The sequence below is a fragment of the Vicugna pacos genome, chromosome 33 (genome assembly GCF_048564905.1).
Source record: "Vicugna pacos chromosome 33, VicPac4, whole genome shotgun sequence".
NCBI lineage: Eukaryota > Metazoa > Chordata > Mammalia > Artiodactyla > Camelidae > Vicugna > Vicugna pacos.
Window position 1 is genome coordinate 12322424 of NC_133019.1, and position 16374 is coordinate 12338797.

Below are 16374 nucleotides of genomic sequence, written 5' to 3' on the forward strand. Positions count from 1 at the left end.
TCACTTAGTATGACAATCTCCAGGTCCATCCATGTTGCTGCAAATGGCATTATTTTATTCTTTTTTATGGCTGAGTGGTATTCCATTGTATAAATAAACCACAACTTCTTTATCTAGTCATCTGTTGATGGACATAGAGGTTGCTTCCATGTCTTGGCTATTGTAAATAGTGCTGCTATGAACATTGGGGTGGGTGTATCTTTTTGAGTTAAAGTTCCCTCTGGATGTATGCCCAGGAGTGGGATTGCTGGATTATACAATGGAGTGAAGACAGTCTCTTTAGCAAATGGTGTTGGGAAAACTGGATAGCTGCATGTAAATCAACGAAGTTAGTATACTCCCTCACACTATACACAAAAATAAACTCAAAATAACTTAAAGACTTAAACATAAGACACTATAAACCTCTTAGAAGAAAGCAGAGGCAAAACATTTGACATAAATCTTAGCTATGTTCTCCTAGGGCCGTCTACCTAATAAAAATAAAAGCAAGCATAAACAAATGGGACCTAATTAAACTTACAAGCTTCTGCAGAGCAAAGGAAACCATACGTAAAACAAAAAGACAACCTACGGAATGGGAGAAAATATTTGCAAAAGATGAGACTGACAAGGGCTTGATCTCCAGAATATATAAACAGCTCATACAACTTAATAAGAAAAAAAAAACAACAACCCAAACCAAAAATGGGCAGAAGACCTAAACAAGCAATCTCCAATGAAGACATACAAATGGCCAATAGGCACGTGAAAAAATGTTTACTATCGCTAGTTATCAGAGAAATGCAAATCAAAGCTACAATCAGGTATCATCTCACACCAGTCAGAATGGCCATCATTCAAAAGTCCACAAACAATAAATGCTGGAGAGGGTGTGGAGGAAAGGGAGACCTCCTGCACTGCTGGTGGGAATGCAGTTTGGTGTGGCTATTATGACTTTGGTTTTAAGAGCATCATCTCAGAATATCACTGTGTCTTTGTCTCCTCCCCACCCAAGGCACCCAAGAAGGAGCTGCAGAATGGAGTCATCCGGGGCTACCAGATCGGCTACAGAGAGAACAGCCCTGGCAGCAATGGGCAGTACAGCATCGTGGAGATGAAGGCCACCGGGGACAGTGAGGTTTACACCCTGGACAACCTCAAGAAGTTCGCCCAATATGGGGTGGTGGTCCAGGCCTTCAATCGGGCTGGCACGGGGCCCTCATCCAGCGAGATCAATGCCACCACCCTGGAGGATGGTGAGGGCACCAGTAGAGGGCAGTGGGTACAGATCTCAGCTGTGGGCAGAGCAGGGTTACCAGGGAAGGCTTGGGGCACTTCCCTGTTCCTGGGCCCCACTATGGTCCTGTTGTCCACACAGGCTCCCTGGTTCCCTTCAGATCCCTTCATCTCCTCTCGTGCACTGGCTCCTCAAGGGATGCTTGGTCCACTTAGCACTCCAGGTCTCTCCATCCGTTGGATGGCTCTCTAACCATCACTTGCTGATGCTCTGCCCATCAGTCTCTTTTGACCTATTGGCCTGTCTGTGCACCTGTCTCACTCTCCATCTATGCTTCTTCCTCTTCTTTTTCCTCCTCCCTCCTTCTGGCCTCTCACTCATCTCTATCCCCAAGCACTTTCATCTGTACTCCGGGTCCTGTTTTCCCTCCCTTACAGCCTCCAGGTTGGAAACGCCTGGCTTCATCCTCAGAGATTGCCATTTAATTGTTCTGGGGGCACGAGGTTGGCTTTGAGAAGGAGCAGACTTCAGTAGCTCCAGAGCACTGGGGCCCTGGGGAAAAGAAAGATCACAAAAAGTTGCGTAGGATGCAAGGAGATACAGAGAATTTCCAGAGTTACACTGCTGTCAGCTCCTCTGCCCCCTCAACCATCCCACACCCTCACCATCAGCCTCTTCCCCTCCATGACGCTGGCCACCAGCCTGGCTGGATTGAGGAAGATCAGCTTGTTACCTCTTAGTACCAGCAGTACCAATCCCAGACAGTGCCCTGACACAGTGGTTCTCAAACCTGAGCACACAGCAGAGGACTGTAAACAGTTTGCTGAGCCCTCCTCCAGAGTTCTACTTCAGCAGTTCTGGGGTGGGGGCCAAAAATGTGCATTTCTAATAAATTCCCCAGTGATGCTGATGCTGCTGGTGCAGGGAGCACTTATGAGAACCATGACACTAACGGCCAGCTCATTACCCTAACAGGAGCCAAAGCTCACAGAGATTAAGAACCTGTCCAGAATTGCCCTTCTAGTGAACTTCTTCCAGGTCAGGTCAAAAAATCCAGGCCTGACCCTGAATCCCATACTTTCTACCTCACCACGTGGTTACCCTCTTGCTTGGGAGCAAGGCTGGATGCGGGACCAAGTGACACGGATGCAGGATGCTCGGGGAAGTCACGTCCAGGGCGAGTAGCTGCTCTGAGCCCACACCAGCATGCCTGACCAAACACTGAACTCCACCCACCAGGGCCGTCCCAGAAAACAGCCAGGCCAGGCCCGCCTTTGGCCTCCATCAGGGCCCCACCTCCCTTGCTTTGGGAGGGTAGGAGGCGGAGGCAGGGCCTGGAATCACCAACAGGGAGAGATCAGCATGGGCCATGGAGTCATTTTCCAAACAAAGGAGGAGAAGGGGGAAGAAAGTTTCCAGCAGCATTTGCTCAGCAGTTTTTCATACTTAATTAAGGCCCTCGTTAGCCTGTCAGATCCTGATCGTTTCCTGGCAATATTAGCACTCCTCTTGGGGTATTCAAGGGCCCCTGCTTTAGCAATAGTGTCTTTTCCATAATTATATTACCTTCATTTTGTTCCAACGGGCGATCTGTATTAGTTTATTACACTGGGTCCCTAATTACATGGTGCTTATATTTTTACACCTAAGTAATATGAAACAATAATCATTCTCAAAGAGGATCGTTAGGATGATGTATTATCAGTTAAATGCTCGTAAAAATTAAGAGTTGCCTCTTGTGGGGCAACGGGATCTAATTACCTTCCATCCAGCCTGTGCCTCCTTTCTCCCACTCACAGCGAAGAAGACGTGGCCTTTCCATTTGCCCCCAGCTCCTCAGAAGCCAGTGGAAGTGCCACCAAAGTTGTCCCTAGCCAGGGTGGCTCCTTAGGGCCTGGTGTCACCACTGTCGTCTCAGAAAGGGCGAGCTGCAGCAGGGCCACCCCCAGGAGTGGGACTTAGGTTAAGCTCAGAGGTAGCTCTCAGATGGAGAGGGTTAAAAGTGGGGCGGACAACCCAAGTTGGTCTCTGAGAGTCTTTTCCCATCACCTGAGCCGTTTTGGTGTGTTCAGGTGCAGGCACGAGGGATAAAGATGCAACGACCCCCGAAGTCCTAAAGGTGTCTGCAGCACCTCTTCTCCCCTTCCCTGGGGTTGTTTGAGATCCTCTTTCCTTCCCTTCAGCTTGGCACAAGGACACAAGTGTCCCTAGAGCCAGGCCTTGGTTCGGACCCGTGCTCAGGTGTCACAGAGGGCTGGCAGCCATCAGATAAGAGCATCAGTTGCAGATCCCTCCAGGGCTTGGTCTTCTAGGTTCTGTTATGTTCAGCAGAGGGTCTCCCTGGTGCCCGCAGGTGCATCCCAGGGGCTTGTTCCCGGAGCTCATCACCTTCTTTCCCCAGCATTTACCCAGGACCAGGAACATGCCACCCAGAGCCCAGGAACCAAGTCTGTCAAGATCTCTGTTTACCCAAATCTCCAGGAAAGATTTGGTTCACTTCCCAGCCACTAGCCCAAAGTCTCCTGACTCACTAAGTCAGGAGGGGCTCCCACTGCTCTAACTCGAAGCTCCTCTGGCTGGGCCCCACCTCTGGACATGAACGTTGTGCTGTATCTCCCTGACTGTGCCCTTTGGCTCTCTCCCTGCCCCCTGCAGTGCCTAGCCAGCCCCCCGAGAACGTCCGGGCCCTGTCCATCACTTCCGACGTGGCCGTCATCTCCTGGTCAGAGCCCCCGCGCAGCACCCTCAATGGTGTCCTCAAAGGCTATCGGGTCATCTTCTGGTCACTCTACGTTGATGGGGGTGAGTCTAATGGGAGTGGCCTGCCCTGGTTTCTGACCTCCTGGAAAAGGAAGTTTCCACTGCTCAGCCGCCGAGGTTCCCCAGCACTGACCTGGCATCCCTCAGGCTGGGCCTGGCGTCCTCACCCTCTGGACCATGGCAGACTGCTGCCTGCCCCTGGCCAGAGCCTCTGCGGGGCTTTGCCTGTGCCAGGTCCCCAGCAAGGCGCCAGGGTGGGTCTGCCAGCACTTGTCCTCTACAAGGCACCCCGTGGTCCGGGGGTGGGTGGTTGTCAACTCAGAACCTCTTTCCTCCCTCTAAGACTCTAGCTGTCTCCTGGGACCTTCTCCCTAAGCTCATCTTCAAGCAAGTTCCTTGGCAGAGCCCGGATGATGGGTCCTCACTGAGCCTGAGGATGGCCTGGCCCTTCCTGGCTGCCGTCACTCCACCAGCCCCGCCCACATTCTCTGTGCGGGGTTCTTTGCAGGGAGGGTGTCCTCGATGACGCGGAGAATGTGACTGGGACTCAGCCCTTATCCTCTTGAGAGTTCGGGGTGCTGGCCCAGGAATGGTCAGGTGCAGGGGAGGCAGCCTCAGCCTCTCCTGAGTCATCCAGATGGAGCCACTGCCTGGGGAGAGCCGAAAGCCCAAGGAGGCGCTGGGCAGCACAGCGGGATGGTCATCTTCCGTCCACCAGGCGCAGACTCCCCTTCGGGTCCAAGTCACTCCTGGGGTCCTTTTCATGGAGAGAGGGTTGGGTGGAGAGAGGGAAATGTTGCTTGGAGAGATGGAACTATCCTATCAAGAGAGTATTGAGTTGAATTTGGCACAAGGTTGCCTAGGGGCTCTGGCCCCGCTGGCATTTGTCATTCACCCTGGTTGAGCCACTTGGGGAGGGATGTGGCCTGTGAGCCGTGCTCCAGATCTTCTCTGTCACCTTTAGGTAGAGGGTCCCCTTAGGAGCCACCACCACCATGGAGTCCAAGGCTGAGCCCAGTGGAGCAGGCCTGACCAGAGCCCAGGCGGCAGAGGGGCATTGGTGGGGGGTACCGAGGCGTGGGCGGCCTGGGCCGCACTCAGAGGCTGCTTGTGTCCGGCAGAGTGGGGCGAGATGCAGAACATCACCACCACACGGGAGCGGGTGGAGCTGCGAGGCATGGAGAAGTTCACCAACTACAGCGTGCAGGTGCTGGCCTACACCCAGGCCGGGGACGGCGTGCGCAGCAGCGTGCTCTACATCCAGACCAAGGAGGATGGTGAGTGCTCTCCCGCAGCCCGCGTGGCATCAGCCCATGGGGCAGGCTCCCCGGGCCTGTTGCTGAGCACTGCCCTTGAGCTGTCCCACAGCTCCTTCTCTGAGGAGAAGGGTAAGAGCAGAGCACCATCCTTTCCCCTCTGATTTGCTGTATTTGGCTTTGAGGATGCTGGAGCCCAGCTTTGGGAGAACACAGCTTGCTGTAGGTGGTAGTCACATGCTCTGAGATTCTTGCATAAATATACAAGCCACTGTCACCCCCTCCCCCTGCAGCATTGGGTCAGAGGCCAGATAAAGCCTCTCCTCCCCACCCCCACCCCAAGATCATCTTTTTTGTGGCATCTGCTCCCCTGTAGGGTTCAGCCTAGTTTCCTCTGGATACAGATGGCAGGGGGAGCATCACCCCTCACATCCCGGGTTAGGGACTTGGCGGTCAACCCGCGGAGGCCCCAGAATGAGCCAGACCTTGGACTCTGGTGTTGCTGGGGGCTCTCAGGGAGGAAGTGAAATGTGCCTTTATTCACAGCTAATGATCTGGAAGCCCTTTCTTCCCCATACTGGGTACAGCTGGAAGAAAACCGGAGATAGAGTCAAACCTTAAGGGTAGAGTGATGAGGTCAGGTGAGGCTGGGAGCTGAGCCAGCCCAGGAGGGAACAGGTGGGGAGAAGAACCAGACTTCCCACCTGGGCCCAGAGCTGCACACCTCCGGGGGTCTGCCAGGTCCCGGAGGTGCCATGTATGACCATGTGCAGCTCTGGGCTCCTCTTCCACTTCCTTCCTCACCCCCCAACCCCATCGCTTAGTTGATTCTAACCTTCCTGAACCAGGTGCTATATTGTTACAAGAGTCTTTATATGAAGTGGCTGGCATACAGTGGGCACTTAACAAACAGTAACCATCATTGGCCCTTATGGCTTCCTTCCCACTCAGCCTCAGTTTTTTCAAAGGATACAGAGACCCACAGTCTAGATCCCACTCATCCACTTTGGCAGAAGGAGCTGGAGGGGTGAGGGGAGTTAAGAATGGGCTGGGAGTGATGGTGGAGAGGTTCCCAGCGCAGCCCAGTACTTGGCTCAGTGACTGGACCGGCTCGCAGCTCAGATTAATGCTCCCCACTTGCCGTCAGATCTGCCCCCTCCCCTGCTTAAGCGCTGAGCAATTAAATATTTACCAACCTGCCTGCCCTACATTTCCTGTCATTTGTCCCCCCATCAAGATTTCCTGGGATGGCTCCAGGCAGAGCCACCTGCTCTTGTGTGGAGATCGAACAGGGATGATGCTCAGAGCTGGCCCTTTCAGGGCCTCGGGGACACACACACACAGGCACCTTCCTGGCCTCTAGAAATTAACCGCCCAGACCCCCAGACTTCTTGTGTCCTATTCTGATGCAAGGCCTGAGCCATAAGCAACTCCACGTGTTTAACTGACCAAAGTGAGACCCCACGAGGGAATTCAAGGGTCTAGGACCACCATCCCTCCCCACAGGGAGCTGTCACCCTGAAGCTGCCTACAGAGCCACACACAGGGACATACACAGGCAGGGGCCAGGGACCTGGGGCAGCAGCTTCCCAGAGCAGAAGGGACACTGAGAAACACAGCAGATGTGTGTTCCCCAGCCCTGCCGCTTCTTGACAAATCACTTAAACTTTCTGACCCTCAGTTTCATCATAATAAAATGGGGACAGTGCCTCACTGAGATGTTGCAAGAAACTAAATAGCTGTAGAATCCTTTCTAAAATATCAAGGGCTAGCAAATGGTAGTTGCTTTATACCTACCAAGAGCTGGCAGTGAAATGACTGCTTCCGGTAGACCCAGGTACCCTGAGGGAAGGCTGAGCAGAAAGGAATCCACTGTCAGATGAGATGTTATCCAGAACAGGGATCATAGCTTGACACATGTGTGATATGCCATCACATACATGATTTAACCTTCCAGTCGCCCTATGGGTAGAGTATTGTTCCCATTTTAGAGATGAGAAAACTGAGGCCAAGAGGTAAAGCAACTTGCTGAAGGTCAAGAAGCTACTGGGTGGCAAACCAAGGCTTTCTTGCCTCTGTAGCCTCTATACTTCCTATCATACCACTTGTATCAGTGAGGAAGATTTGGGTTGTGAGTAATGTAACTAAAAAAAAGGCGTACGCAATAAGAGCACTGATTATCACACATAACAAGACGTCTCAAGTAGGGCAGCTCCAGGGTCGGTTAACCCAGTAGTTCCCATCTTTCCGCTCTGCCGTGCTTAGCCTGTCAGCTGTTCCTCCCGTGATTTCAAGATGACTGCAGCTCCAGGCATCATGCCAGACAAGACAGCTCCAAGTGAAAAAGGCAGTCTCTTCCTATGGGCCTCTCTTGGGAGTGAAAGAAACCTTTCCCAGAAACCCCCTCAACAGATTTATCCTCATTTCCCATCGGCCACCATGGGGCAGTATGCCTCTTGCTAAGCCAGTCACTGAAAGGAGAATGGAATTATCATGGCTGACTTACTCTAAGCATGATAAATCCTCTGGTGGAGGTGATAGAGACAGCTTTCTCTGAGGGGTGGAGGAGCATGGGTTACCCATGCAAAAGTGAGACTCCGTTTGCAAGGAATAGGAAGGGATGATGGCAGCGGGGTAGACGGACAACCATGCCTGCCTCACCAGTGCTGCTCCGACTCCACCAGCTCCTCCCTTTTGCAGGCAGCAGTCATGACAGTTTTTACTCCCCTGACTTGGAAGGCAGACAGCCCCACGTTCCAGTTCCAGCTCTGCCATGGGACCTTGGGCACATATCGTAATCTGAAGACGCTCCCTACACACCACCACCACACCTCCTCAGAATTTTGCATTTTGCCAGAGGAAAACATTACCAGGAAATTGAGAGAAAAGCAAGACAAATAAAAGGATAAAACCCAAACATATAAATTCAAGCTCATTTCTTAAGTCCAGATCTCTCAGTCTGAGCTTGATTTCAGACTGGCTTGGCTGCAGTCAGTTTGTGAGCTACAAAACCTCTTGCCTACTGCTCACCTCCTTGGTGAATTAACAAATCTAACCAAGTGGCCTCAGAGTACAAAGTTTGTTTGGATTTTAGACCACTTTCAAGGTCTTTAACTGGGGAAGAAGCTTGAACTAGACCTGTGTTTTAGGAAGGTAACTCTCGTAGAGGAGTGGAGGATTGATCACAGGAAGGGGATGGGGGATAAGGACTCGTGTCAGAGAGGCCTATTAGGACCTGTGGGCATCTGGGCAGAGAAGAGGGTGGTATGTGCTAGGGCAGCAGCAGTGAGGATGAAGGGAGGAGGATGGACAAGTTTAGAGAAACATATCAGAGGATTTCCACTTCTAGGAATGGTAGATGAGATAACTTAAACCCTCTCTCCTCCTTGCTGAGGACACTAGGAAATCTGGATAAAAAAATCTTAACACTTGCTTGAAGGCATCAGAGAGCTGGCAGGAAAGTGAAGAGTTACTGGGCCAGGAACCAAGGGAGAATGGCAGTTCAGGAGATAAGCCAGGTATTTGGAACAGGTCTTCCCCTGGGGGATATTTGCTGAATCTGGAGGCAGTGACTGAAAAACTGAGCAGTACTAGACAGACATGAATTGGAGGCTGGAGTCTGCTAGGAGATGTGGGTCTGTCTGGTGAACCACGCCTCCACTTTGAGTCGAGATCATGAAGGACAGAACTCTAAGAGTAAAAGTGGACAAAAGTAGACAGCTCAGCCTCAAATCATGTCAGCGCTAGAAAGCAGATTGAGGTGAGCTCAGGTTGCTAGTGCCCCAGATTGCAGGTGCATGTAAGAAACAAACATGAATTCTCTCTTTAGAAAGATTATATCATCTGAGACCTCAAATTATTTTTGCAAACAATGTTGCAAATAATATGTCTGCCATGCAATAAAAAAATCATGAGAACAATGTGAACAAAAACCAGCAGGAAAAAAGACAAAAGAAACAGAGCCACAAGAGGTCCAAATATAGGTTTTATCAAATATGGACTTTAAAGTAATTATTCTGAACAAGATTGAAATTTTAAGAGTATTGGAAACTATCAAATGGAAAATCTAGGAAAAAAAAGCTACAAATGTCTAAAATTAAGAACTCGCTAGATGGGTTTAGTAACAAATTAGACACAGCTGAAGAGATAACTAGTGAACTAGAAGATAGGTCAGGAGATAATATCAAATGAAATGCAGAAAGACGATTGGAAAATAAAAGAGCAAGTAAGAGATACAGAGCAGTGATTTCAAACTTTATTGTGCGTACAAGTCACTTGGGGATCATGTTAAAATTCAGATTCTGATTTAGCAGGTCTAGGGTGGAACCTGAGATTTTGCATTTCTAACATGCTCCCAGGTGACACTGCTGCTGATCCATGGACCACATTCTGAATATCAAGGAAAAGACATAGAAGATATGAGAAGATAACCCAAAGAAAAGGAGAAAGAGAACGGAACAGAAGATAAAACTTCTGAAAACTTTTCAAAGGTGATGAAAGACTTCAGGCCACAGATGCAAGAAGCTCTACAAACTTCACAAGCAATGACTTAAAGAAATCCACACCTAGGCTCATCACACTGAAGCTGCTTGAAAAACAAACACAAAGAGAAAAATCTTTAAAGCAACCAGAGAGAAAAAAGACCAATTACCTTCAAAGGAACAACAATTAGATTGTCAGCTAACTTATCAGAAACACTGGAAGCCAGAAAACAAGACAATGGTATATTTAAAGTATGTATGAAAAAAATAGTTCTCAATCTATCATTTTATACCTAGCAAAAATAGTTTTCAAGACTAAGATTTAAAACAGACATTTTTAAACAGAAACTAAAAGAATTTATAACCAACATACCTGCCCTGGAAGAAATATTAAAGGGTATTCTTCAGCTGGAAGGAAAGTGGTCCCACATGGAATCTCAGTGATGTAGGAAGGAAAGAAGAGCCATTAACGGTGAATATATGGGAGGGATCAAAGTCAATACTGATCGCATAAAATGATGATGACATCATCTTAGGGGGGGTCTAAAATATATACAGAATTAAAATATACAACAATGGCATGTAAACTGAGAGAGGGTAAATGGAAGTTCTAAGTCCTTGCATTGTCTGAGAAGAAAAGTACCAATTAATGCTATTAGACTTTGGTAAGTCAAAGATTCACATTGTAATCTAAAAGCAGTGAAAGACGGTATAATGGCAAAACTAACGTAGAGGGAGAAATAGAGTGTTTTTTAATACTCAATCCAAAAGAAGGCACAAATACAAAGAAATAGAATAGGTGGGACAAATAGAAAGTGTTTAGTAAGACGGAATATTTAAACCGAAATATATCTATAATTGCATTAAAGATATATTGACTAAATTCTCCAATTAAAAGGTAAAGACTGTCAGGCTGGCTAGCAATGAAACAAAACCCAAGCATGTATTGTTTACAGGAGACGTCTAAAACATACAGGTATAGAAAAGTTAAACATGAAAGAACGGAAAAAGATAAAGACTATACGAAACTAAGAAAAAACTGGAATTTTGATATCAAATATAGTATGCATTATTAGAAGAACACCTTGTTATGATAGAAGACTTAATTTACTAGGCAAAACAGTTCTAAATTTTATGAACCTAATAATATAACCTCAAGATACACAAAAGTCAAAACCAACAGAACTAGGGGGATAAATAGATAAATCTACAATCATAGTGGGAGATTTCAACATGTTTCCCTCAATAACTGATAAGAAAAAAAGTATGCAAGGATAGAGAAGATTTGAACATTACAATTGCCTGGTAGCCATCCGTAGACCCACAGCCCCACCCCACATCCCCAAACTGCAGAGACCCCTAGCAGAGGCAGCAGTGGGAAGGGCAGAGTCGAGGATGACTGCCAGCCTCTGGGCTCAGGCCCCTGGGTAGATGGTGATGCTGTTTCTAGTTATTTTACTGAATCTAGAGTTGTTGACCACTTAACGTTTTTTAAATTGCGATAGGTGCTAAAAGCTGAGAGGAGGAAATGCAAAAATAATCATTGTTACAATTTATTGAGCGTCTTCTTTGTGTTAGGCACTGTGCCAAGTGTTTTATTTTAATTGGTACTAATTCTCACTACAGACCTTTAGTGTGGTTGTTATTATGTCCATATAGATGGGGAAACTGAGGCTCAGAGAGGTAAAATCAGTTGAATAGGATACCATCACTCTCTTCAAAGGAGCATAAAACCTCCCAGGAGAGAAGACGAGTCACAACAGTACAAGGGGAAGGCAAAGGAGAGTGTGGGAGCTTCCAGTCTCCCAGGCAGAGCCCTGGGGTCCCAGCCAGGCCCAGACATGGGGTTGAAGGGAAGGTCAGAACCCATGTGGACTGGGATCCACATAGGATGGACTTCTGAGCCAATTCTAAAGTAGACTTTCCCTCCTGAAAGCAGAAAGGGCCTAACCATCACCCCAAGGGCAGTGACCTGAGCACGTGGCAAGAAACGCAGTCACACACTGGCTGGCCACCAACCTCTGACCTTCAGGAGGAGGCCTGGTCTGTGAGTCTCCAGGGTCCCCAGCCAAAAAGAGCAAAATGGCCAGCATATTTGGCTTAAATGCAAGCCACTTGTAGAGCATGAGAGCTGGGATCTAGTTAGGGTCATAGAGGTCAAGATTAATTCCTCATGGGTTCTGTTTCTTTCTTGTGCTTCGTAAGTCCTTGGTTCTGGCCAAAGAGTTCTGAAGCTGTCCACTCCCTATGCCACCATCTCAAAGACTTTGTTCCACCCCAAAATGATCACCTCTGTTCTCCCACCTGTTTGCCATGCTAGAACCTCCTCCTTTAAACCATAGCTCAAGGATACCTCCTCCAGGAAGCTCTCCCAGATTGATCTCCCCACTCTCCCAACCCTGTCATTCTTTCCCAAAGGCTGTGTTCCTCCTTTCTCTAAACTGACCCAGCCTTCCCCCTGCTCAGTTCCAGGTCCCCCCGCTGGCATCAAAGCTGTCCCTTCATCTGCTAGCAGTGTGGTCGTGTCATGGCTCCCCCCCACCAAGCCCAACGGGGTGATCCGCAAGTACACCATCTTCTGCTCCAGCCCTGGGTCTGGCCAGCCGGTAAGTGGGCTCAGGGCCGAAAGATGAGCAGGACAGGAGAAAGGAAAAAGTACCCTACAGATCAATTAACTTCCAGGCCAAATCCTGGGGCTGCTTATATCTGTATTTCTATAGGATTCATGGAGAAGTATGGGCACTGATCACCTAAGAGTGGCTGAAGACGTACCCAAGTCCATCTTGGGTCAGTCCCCTGTTCCAGGGGCTGCAAGCTTGTCACAAGCCCTGGAAGTTCCTTTGAGTCAGAGGTCACATTCAAGCAGGTGGGAAAGGGAGGACAGAGCCTCAGTTAGGAAGGTCGTAGCAGACCCCAGAGGGCTGCACTGGGGACTGGCTAGTCCATGGCCTCTGGAAATGAATCACTTTTCAACATGGTCAGTCTGGGCTTGGAGGGTGGCTGGAGCTCTGCCCTGAGTGGCCCCCTTGGCATGGAGCCAGTTGAAGAGAGGAACAGATGGGGGATAGCTGAGAGGAGGCAAGGGCATCTCTGGGCCAGGGGTCTGGGGATAGCCGAGGGGAGAGCCCTGAGAGATGGTGCTATCTTCCCAAACCCGGGAGCACAGTGGGCAGCCCCCAGGCTGGGTCACAGTGCAGGGGCTGAGTGATGCTGAGAGGGGTCCGAGGGGCCCCAACAGAGAGGTAGGAGGAGATGAGGGTGGATACAGTGAGAAGTGCGCCCATATCCCATAATAAGCATCCTTCCCTCTGCCTCTTATCTCCTGCCACTCAACCACACACTGAGTTCTACTGAGTGACTGCTCTGGAGCACACCTGTTCTAGTTAAGAGAGCAGGTGCAAAGACACCTGCCCTCAAGGCGCTTCCAGTCGAGTAGGGGAGGCAGGGGGTGCTCCCTGAAGGGCCGTGAGTACTATCAAGAGATGTGCTTGGGACAGGGGAGGGCAAAGAGCAGGAAGAGGCCAGCTTCTCCCTCCATCAGCAGCTTATGATGTGACAGCAGCCCCAGCACCTGCAGATGAGCTTCTGGCAGCCTGGAAATCTAACCCTGAAATTGCTCAGTAATTGTGTCATCATCTTGTCCTCTGCTCTCTGCTTTCCTGTGGTCTTTCTGAATTACCCTCTGAGCCGTAGGTGGCCCCGCTCCTTGCCAGTGAAGTCAGAGTTCTATTACCAGAGAGGAAGCCCAGAAATATCTTTTTAGTGATTTCGTCCCCTCCTCTCCGTCCTCATGGCCACCACCTCATGTGCAGTGTGAGGTGACCATACAGCCCCATGAATTTTTACAGCGCACCCAGGCAAGCAGCAGGGGGTCCCCGGAGCAGGGAACAGGACATTACAACCCCCCAGAAGGCTTTCTTATGCCCCTTCCAGTCACTACCCCCCACCACTGCCAGCATAACCACCATCTTGACTTCAGATTAACATTGCCTCTTTTTAAATGTTTTATACACACACACACACACACACACACACACACTGTTTGGCTTCTCTGGCTCAACATTATTTTTGAATTTGTGAATTTCACCCATATTGTTGTGTGTGGTTAAAGATTATTCACTCTCACTTCTGTATCATTTTCAGTTGCTTGTGTGTCTCACAATTTATTTATCCATTGTGTTATCCATTGATAGGCATTTGGGCAGTTTTCCGTGTGGAGCTATTACAGTCGGTGCCGCTGTGAGCACTCTTGTCCATGTCCCTTGGTGCTCGTGTTGTGCGTTCCTGTAGGGTGTATGCCTGTGAGAGGAACTGCTGGGTCGTGGGGCCTGCAGGTGTTAGAGGGCGAACACCCTGCCATTGTCGGGGGTTGTGCCAATTTTCCAATAAACTTACTCAGCCATGTCTTCTGCTCCTCTTTCCCCTCTCCTCCTGCCCCGCCTCCCCACACACATTCTAGGCTCTTGTTACACTAGGCTTGTCACCGTTCTGGACACCCGCTATGACTTTTCACTCCCCGGCACCTCTGCCCCTGCTGATCCTACCACAGCATCCTCTTCACCCTCCAGCACAGGCTGAATGCATTAGATGGCGATGAGCTGTTCACTCATCTGTCTCCCCTGCACTGGTCTGTGGGGCCCTGTGAGGACAAGGGCAGCGTCTTTTCATCTTTGGGCCCCTGGCTGCGGAACACTGTGCATGGAACTTCACTGTCACTGAATACATGTTTGATGAATGAATTACTAGCAGCCTGGCAATTGTAAAGCCTTAGATGTTGGGCAAGTTTCCCTTCATAAACTGATGAGAGGGTGGGTCCTCATTCTCCAGCTTGGGTTCTGCAACCATGACCTTGTCTGATAATGAAGTCTTTCAAAGGGATTGTATCAGGGAGCGCAGCCTCCTGATTAACTCAGGCCACCAAGCCCCAGTCCCCTGGTGGAGGACACCTCTTCCAGGCCCCAGAGCAGAACTCCTGGTCCCCGTCCCCTCCTCCTGCCACTAGAAACTCTCCTCTTTGTGTCCCAAGCATGGAGGAACCTCCTCTCTTCTGGGGAGATTTCCCATCAGACAATGTCACACGAAGGGCCAGGTGTGCTAGTGTCATGAGGACTTAAGTTCAACCACATTGCAAGGTAGGGACTGGGTTTAGCAGGGAAATGAGGGGACCTGACTATCACGTGTGATTGTGTGATGTGATCACTTTGCACAAATATATTCCAGATTCCAAACAACTGCATTATAAATTCATTTATGAAAGAGCTCCAGGAGGGAGGGCACACTTGTACGTGCCCATTTATAAGTGACAGTGCAAGATGGTGGATATGAGTGTGAGGTGAGAGGCAAATGCACATGAGTCTGAGTGTGCCCAGACACACTGTAGTGTATGAACTTGTGTGTGCGAAATCCTCAGAATAGATGTGGGAAACTGCATATGGTGCAGGCTCCCAGGAATTACACCCTGGGGTGGCCAGAGCTGCATTGTGTCCTGTTAGAAATTTTACCAAACATTTTAGTATGTTTGTTGTTTTTCTCTAATAATCAAAATAATATAATTTTATTGTAGAAAATTCTATAAATATCTAAAAGAATAAAGTAAAAATTGCTTGTACTCCCATTCCCTAAAGAGCAACACTGGCAATGTTTTGGTATATAATCTTCCAGTCTTTGATCTGTACTTATATGGTTCTGTTTTGGGGATTTTTTTTTACAAAATTAAAATAAAATTTTGCATAATGTTATATAACCTACATTTTTTCATGTAATCTGTGTAGGCACTTTCCCACACCATCAAATATTCCTTTTTATTAAAACATAGTTGCCATCAAATATTTTTTAAAAATATTATCTTGAATGCCTGTATGTACATAATCTATTTAACCAGTCCCCCAATTATTCTATTATATCTATTTTTAATTTTTCACCATTATAAATGATGTTTCATTGAGAATTCTTTGTAAAAGACTTCATGCACATGTTTTATTATTTTCTTAGGGTAAATTTCTTAGGAATTCCTGGGTCACAAAGAGTATGAATATTCTTAATGTGCATTCTTTGCATACACATTTGCAAATTACCCTTCAGAAAGTTTTCATCTATTTATGCTTCTACCAGCATTGTTAAATAGCATATACCTTTTCCTTGTGCCCATGCTAATCCAAGGTATTATGTATTTTTTATTTTTTGATAGTTGGATTTGGGAAAAAAGATATCTTGTTTTAAGCTATATTTCTTTGATTACTAGTCAGGTTATGTGTTTTTTTGGCTGTTTTATTTGTCTTTGGGTCATTGTCAATTCATGTCCTTTGTCCATTTTTCATTTGGGTGGATCATGGTTTTTTCTTATTGATTTGTAGGTGCTCTTTACTTATGAAGGATAATAACCATTTTGATCACATAGGTTGCAAGTACTGGCAGTTCATTACTTTCCTTTTGATTCTAGTTTTATTGTACCATAGGGTTTTCTTTTCATATAATTCATATTTATAAATCATTTCCATCTTTGATGTTTGCCTTTATCTTTTTGATTAGAAAGACAAATAAATATTTAATAATTTCTTCTTTCATAGTTTTGCCCTTTTTTAACCTTTGAGGCACTGGGACTTTATTTGGGAGTACAGTTGTGTGTTTGTAAAAGTGATTTCAGGAGATTCTTGGCAAG

The 16374-nt window shown here is 47.9% G+C and overlaps 1 protein-coding gene across 1 annotated transcript in view; it reads left to right on the forward strand.

Moving 5' to 3' along the window:
- DSCAML1 (DS cell adhesion molecule like 1) overlaps nt 1-16374 on the forward strand; it is a 314095-nt gene that overhangs the window by 281770 nt on the left and 15951 nt on the right. Inside the window, exons 17-20 of the mRNA XM_072954182.1 lie at nt 998-1238; nt 3875-4021; nt 5101-5256; nt 12183-12322. Of these exons, the coding sequence (XP_072810283.1) occupies nt 998-1238; nt 3875-4021; nt 5101-5256; nt 12183-12322 (684 nt within the window). The remainder of the gene's footprint in view (nt 1-997; nt 1239-3874; nt 4022-5100; nt 5257-12182; nt 12323-16374) is intronic.